A 7,223-nucleotide genomic window follows, 5' to 3' on the forward strand; every position below is an offset into this window, starting at 1 on the left:
AGCAGCAGCAGCAGCAGCAGCAGCCAGAGTCCCCTCCGGCCCCCTCCTCCCGCGAGGAGACGTGCCACTTCCTCAATGCTATCTTCCTCTTCCTCTTCAGGGAGCTCAGGGACACGGCCCTCGTCAGGAACTGGGTCACCAAGAAGATCAAGGTGGAGTTTGAGGAGCTGCTCCAGGCCAAGATGACGGGGAAGGTGCTGGAGGGGCTCAGCCTCAGGGACGTCTCTCTCGGCAACGTCCTGCCCGTCTTCAAAACCGTCAAGCTCATTCGGCCGGTGGTCTGCAACGAAGAAGGCTGCCCCGAGGAGCTGGGCTTCGAGGTGGACCTGGAGTACAACGGTGGCTTCCACTTGGCCATCGATGCCGACCTGGTCTTTGGCAAGTCGGCCTACCTCTTTGTCAAGATCTCCCGGGTGATGGGGAAGCTGAAGCTGGTTTTCACGCGTCTGCCCTTCACTCACTGGTCCTTCTCTTTTATGGATGACCCTGTGATACTCTTTGAAGTGAAGTCTCAGTTTGAAGGGAGGCCCATGCCTCAGCTCACTTCCATCATTGTGAACCAGTTCAAGAAAGTTATTAAGCGCAAGCACACCTTACCCAATTATAAAATCAGGTAAGATGTCCTGTGTCCTCAGTGTTGCTTTGGGTGGCGTGCATTAGAATTGTTCTTTTGCTCGTAGTAGGTAAAAAGACATTTCTGTTGGCCCTTTTACAGTAGGGGTACTTGTACATTGCTTGTCTGATACCAAAAGCTTTCCATGAAAGTAAGCATTGTTTTCGATTTATAATAGATGAAGAAGCCATTGCACGGTGAGATTGTGACATGCCCCAAACTATGTGTAACTAAATGGCAGAATTAGTAGGTATCAAAAATGTTGGGATCCTGTCAGGTGTCCAATGGCAGGGCTGTGATATCCCTCTTTGGAAAAGGTAGAAGGATGGCTCTGTGGACAGTGTGTGGGTTTGGGGTTGTCCTTCTCCCAAGCTTCTGCCACTGATGAGCCACCTGGGCAAGACTTGTGGCTTATGCTTACCTATAGAGGCAAGGTGCTTGTGACTTAATGTGAGAGAGGATAAAGTTCACTCTCTAGGGAATATCTCTAGGTACTCTTCCTTTCTGGTTTTCTGAATTTCTTCAATGACTTTGGGGAAATCTAGAAGTTGGTAAAAGAAGTATTGCCACTATTGTGGTAAGTAAAACTTTGGGGGACCTCTTGGGTTTTTTTGTCTTTTTTTTTTGGTAAGATAGTATGTTTTCTTTTACAAGTGCACACACTGCAGTGCAGACTGCATTATATAGTGAATATAATGAAACGTTCAGTGATATTTCTGTAGCGGAAGTGGCATCTTTGCTTTGATTCCATCCTTGTTTCTGATTAAAAGATATTGCATGTCTTATCGTTGTTCAGGTACCATATTCCCTTTCTGTCATGCATCTTACCACTCTTAGGATACCATATTTCCTCTCTCTTTTGTTTATTCTTTGTAGCTTGTATTGTGTGTTAAGTAAGGATTTTTGTTTTACTTTGTTTACCACATTCTTCTCCAGTAAGCCTTTTCTCTGAAATACATCAGAGATGAGTAACGAAACTGCCTGTTTGAATTTTGAAGTATAATTAGCTTTGCAGTGATGTAATTTTTAAAGACTTTTCAGCTGGTTCTTCTGCAATTGAATTTGTAAGACTTCTCATGAAAGTGGATGTGTAAAATATCCAAGATTTGGAAAGCTCTGACAGGGCAATAAGTAGTTTCTTCAAGTAATGTGGTGGTCCTTTCAAATTTTGAGGTACTGAATTGCTCTCCAGAAGAGAACAATCCCTGGGCAGCAGGGAAGCTGTCAAGAGCAAGTTTGCTTCCATTCTCTTACTGTCAGCACTCTCAGCATACCTAGAAAGAGCAAGTAGAGCAAATGATCTTGACGCTCTCTAGACAAGTTTTTAGGGTGTTTGTGGAACCAGTGGTGATATGCTCCTCCCCTTCAGCATAGGAAGACAGACATCTTTATTTTGCCTCTGGGAGATGCACCTGGGCAGTAGGGTGCTCTCATCATTTAGTTAGAGTTAATGAATTTTCCACATATTCCTCAAACTTTCTGCACCGGAAAGAATGCATGAGGCATGTGTGAGCCACTGACATGTTAAAGGGACTTGAGGAGAAAATAAGGCAAGAAGCAGAGCGCAGTGTTTGGGGCAGAAATGAGTAGAAGTGTGATGATAGAAGGTAACTGACACTGAGAACAATATAGGAAGCATAAATTATTATAGAACTAAGAAAAATGAACTGTTATTTTAAAATGTTCTCTTTAAGTTATAAGGAGTTGGGAATTTGTCAATTCTTGAGAGGGAAATACAGTATCATAGCTGGTTTTCACGCTACATAGTAGGCTGGTAGCACAGGGTGGCAAATGTTCAATGAAACAGTGTCCAACCCTGTATATGGAGCTTTTTACCTTTAGATTTTATGCCATGTTCTGAACATGTCACTCTGACCCACTGGGTGGTAAAGAGGGAAGGCAGGACACGAAGCTTAATGCGCATTAATGAAATTGTCTTAAGGAAGGAAAATTGTGTCATTGGTAGCCTAACTGTCTAGGACTTTGCCTTTAAAGCTTCAAGTGGGAACGCAGACCCCTGCATGGGAACCTTCAGCTGTCCACAGTTGCCTAAGGTTGTGGAAGACAGACTGAAAACACGTATTCTCCACCAGTGTGTCTCAGATGAGTTTATACAGGTAGATCCCTAGACAGCAGAACTTGGTAACAGCCGAGTAGTAACAACACACTCTTATGTGGTAGCATAGTTGAGAATTGAGACGTTATGCTTTAGACAGTATGGAGAACTGATTTGGAAAATCAAGCCTCCTGCCGATAAGATGCAAAACTTGATATTCTTAATAGAATTTGTAAGAATGCATTGGCTTGGGATTATGGTATGTTAATATATTCTTTAGCAAAGAATGTGTATGAAGAAGTCAGGAGAGTTTCACAAGTGTGTAATAACCTGTTACCTTACTTAAGGCTTAACAATTTCTCATCTACAGGGAACGTGCTTATTCTCTCCCCATTTTTTTTCCTATGGCCTACATGCCTTTTGGTTAAGTACATAGTCAGTATTTGCTTCCATGTGTAGTTCAAAACCTTTCTGATGTCTCCCTACATCAAGTAACTTTGTAAATAAATCTTTGAATAGCAGTAATTACAACCTTGTAAACAAAAGCATTTGGAGTGCAAGGAGTTCTCTTTTCAGCTGGTTAAAAGGGGCACTTTGTTACCCAGCTAGCATTCCAGATTGAAGTCCACAAAGGAGTTTTATCTTGTTTCAAGATGCTAAGTAGCATTAAAAATTAAAATACGCTATTTTCTTTGTCTGTTATATTAGGCAACTTCTAGAGGTTATTACTTGGTAGTGAATGGTATAAGAAGAGAACTTTTGCCAATAGTTGATTTTGAACATCCTGTAACTAAGTTTGTGTAAAGCAAATCCTCCTCTCCTCTGTTATTTAATTGTAAAATACTGCATTAAAAAGTGTTGTGTTTTCACATGTGTACCATCTGTTGCTACAGCCAAATTACTACACACATACTTTTGTATTCTTTCCAATTATGTACAAAATTTTACGCATCAAAGCAGTGATTAGGAAGATCATCTTCTTTTGTAGCATCCATTGCTAGGAGTGACTTTGTGATGTGCATAACTGTAGCTTTAAAGTGAAAGAAGGCATGTTGCATTCCTGATGCACTCCTAAGTGTCTATAAGGGGAGGCAATGTAGACTAGTAAGTGTATTTTAAAGTTTGCCTAGCATTTTATGTGCAATTTTCTCCATGAAAGCAATTGTCTACTAATTGAAAAAGGAGGAATGCACTCTATGTCTAAACAAATAAGCAGTAATTTGTGTTTTATTCTAATAGTGTGTAATCACTTTTCTTTGGCTCTTTAAGAAATGTGTTTGTTTCTGGCAAAACACCCTATTTCAAAGCTGCTCTGCCATTGAATGGCAATTGCTATCTCATATTGTAGAATTTGGTTAAATCTCTGAAACAAGGTTGCTGGTAACATTCAGAGAATGGTAGGCTTTTTTTTTTTGTCATCATTGGTAAAGGATTTGTGCAATTGATAGTAGCAAGAGTTACTACTGTTTTATAGTTAACTTTAACCTTAATGTATTTGTTGTTGCTTTGTATAGAAGAAGCTTTTCTGAAAGCATTGTGGCCTGTCAGAGAAGTTTCTTGTTCAGATGTGGGGAAGATCTAAAATGACAAATTTTTTTTGTTGTTGTTCTCTGGTATACATGAGTTCTGGTGCATTCTTGAGAAACTAGAAAACTGTGAGTCAGTATATATTTTTTTTTTTCTTTTTTATAACTAGCCCTAACCTGAGTAAGGTAATGAAGAATTTTAGGCATCATTTATTTGGCTCTACATACTCCATAACTCTATTTTGACTTGAATTAACAGTTTCAATTATACCTTTTTTTTAGTTCTAAGACAAGTTGACCCTTGTGTGGAGCTTGAGAAAAGGCTTTCCGTGCTCAGACTTCCCCATTGGTTGTTCGTGATGTCAGCTATTGGTGTTCTGGAAGGTGGCCACTGACCCACCAGCTGTGTCTTGCTGTCCCAAAATCTTTAATGCTGGCACTCTCAGGAACCAGACTCAGTCTTGCCTGTCGGCGTGGCTTGACTTGACACTGTATTTTTCATGTAGGTTTCTTTTGCTAGAGCAGGATGGTAGGTAGTAATGATCAGCACAAAGTGGAGTTCATCTACTGTCCTGAATCCAACCTTTGGTTTTTCATTGTATACACTCAGCCAGTTCTTAAAAAGTAGTACTATAGACATTGTTCATGTTGGTTTTAACTTTCTATATTGTGTCCTTTTAATAGTAGGATAAAGTGGTTAACACTAAGCTGTAGCTACTAGCATTGCCATAGTGTGTTTAGTACTTAGACACCTGAAATAGTCCTTACTATATGTCTATCTCCTTGCTTGGTTGTGCTGTTGCAGTGCTCACAGGTTCATCTCTGTTAGCTCTCTAATGAGCTGTACCTTGCTCATTAACCTATTATTAAGCTGCTTATTGGTGCAACTTTGATATCCCCCCTCCCCCCCCCCAATCATGTCAGGTATATAGGTACACTAAATATGCTGTGTTGTCTAGCCTGTTCTTAACAGTCAGCTGTAGCTTTGCTGTTTTGAACAGGTCCTGATCTTGCTTTGCGTAGGTTTTTGGGTTTTGGGCTCTTTCTAGACAATAAAAATACACTTTGCCATAATGAAGAAACAAAGCTCTTTGTATATATGTAAAGGGTGAGGAGGAAGTACTCCTGGTCTAGTCTCACTCCAGAATTTAATTGCCTGGTATTTCTTAATCAATGATGTAGAAAATCTGACAGCTGCTGGTTTTTTTCAAAATTCAAGGTCTTGCAAGTTCATCCATTTAGATTCTAAGCAGATTAGATATTGCCTAAGCAGTGAGTCAGTTCTGTATATTTTAAGAACACTTGGTTTCTCAGTTTGTTACATTAAAAAAAGCTAATAGTTTGTATTGATACTAGCCTGTTAGAGAAACTATACTTTGCTTTATTTTAATGCATGCTACCACAGAGTGGAATAACTTTCTTTTCTTTACAAGTAAACTCACAAAGGATTACTTCTAACATTTCTGTATCAGGGATTTAGATGACCTCCTGAGGTCCCTTCCAACATGAATTATCCTTGGAACTGATCATTTGCAATACAGTTAGTCATGTTAAATAGTTTTATGCTTTATTTGGAAGCTGGGACTATATTGAATTTCACTGGGAAGAACCATTAGACAAACCTATTTTAATTTACCATTATAGAATGCAATTTGAGAGTTACACAGCAGTTTCTTATTTTTGGCAAAACTTAAGCTAAGAAGTAATGTAAGTAGCTATTGATTTGGAGTGTGTTTTATAATAGAAATGACTTCATAATATGGTAATAGAGGTATTGGACAAAGTATAAAATTTTAAAAAGTATGTATTATTCATATGGTGAAATTATACTTGGAAATACCAGAAATAATTGTAGAGATTGGGATTGTGAGCATGTCTTAACTTCAGAAATGAGTAGCCAGTAGAGATACCTGCTTTCTCTACAGCTTCTGCAAAGGGAGAGGATATGGAGATTCTTTTCCTGAGTGGATTTCTACTGTAGGCGTGGTATGAATCTCTCTTACTAGTTAAATCTGTAAGGCACTCCTCTTTGAAGTTCTCATTCCTATTGCTCCTGAAAGGAAAGAGGAGGCTTTTTTTATTTTCTTTTTTTAATGCCATGCCTATTCTAGGTGCAAAAAATCTAATGTACAGAAGCATTTGGAAAAAAAAAAAAACCCAACCAACCCAGGATCCGAGTGCTTTTCTGCTCTGCAAAAATTGATGGTAAAGCAGCACTGTGATACTTGTGGGTTTTCAGACTGTTCCAGAGAGGTAATGCTCTAAATGATGACAGCACAAAGGCTTGTTCTGCTAATGGCAAAGCACTGATAATTGGAATCAGTAGATATGTCTGTAGACAGTAGTTTCATGCTTCGACAATTATCTTTGTAGTGCATGGACAAGTAGTTTTTCTTATTCATATAGGGGTTGGATAAATGGATCTGTAGGCAACCTGACACACAGTAAACATACCCAAACCCCAGAATATTAAATATTTTCATTTCTTCAAGGGTGCTACATGTGTGGAAGGAAGCTTTTTGTAGTGCAGAGCTTTTTACTTTATTTTGGGAGTGGTCTATCTCAGGCTTACATTGTGTCTGGAGGGTCACTAAATACATGTTTCTTCAGATTAAATGAAAGTATGTGGTACAAAGTATGTATGTAAATCTTCTTACGTAGATATCAAGTTCAAAATATATTGGTTCTAGGGATTTTGAAACCTTTTAGTCGTCTTCCCCAGCTCCAGTACTTCACGGGTGTTGTGATTTAACCTCAGCCAGCAACTAAGCACCACACAGCTGCTCACTCACTTCCCCCCCCCCACCCAGTGGGATGGGGGAGAGAATTGGGGGAAAAAAAAGTAAAACTCACGAGTTGATAAGAACAGTTTAATAGAAAAGAAGAAAGTAATAATGATAATGATAACTAATAAAATGACAACAGTAATAATAAAACGATTGGAATATACAAACGATGCACAGTGCAATTGCTCGCCACCTGTTGATTGATGCCCAGTTAGTCCCCGAGCAGCAGTTACCCCCCCCCA

At 39.4% G+C, this 7,223-nt stretch overlaps 1 protein-coding gene across 1 annotated transcript in view; it reads left to right on the forward strand.

Moving 5' to 3' along the window:
- PDZD8 (PDZ domain containing 8) overlaps positions 1 to 7,223 on the forward strand; it is a 65,862-nt gene that overhangs the window by 826 nt on the left and 57,813 nt on the right. The window contains exon 2 of the mRNA XM_010564978.1: positions 3 to 613. Coding sequence (XP_010563280.1) covers positions 3 to 613 — 611 coding nt within the window. The remainder of the gene's footprint in view (positions 1 to 2; positions 614 to 7,223) is intronic.

The sequence above is a fragment of the Haliaeetus leucocephalus genome, unplaced genomic scaffold, assembly GCF_000737465.1.
Source record: "Haliaeetus leucocephalus isolate CR32 unplaced genomic scaffold, Haliaeetus_leucocephalus-4.0 Scaffold184, whole genome shotgun sequence".
In the NCBI taxonomy this organism is placed as follows: Eukaryota; Metazoa; Chordata; class Aves; order Accipitriformes; family Accipitridae; genus Haliaeetus; species Haliaeetus leucocephalus.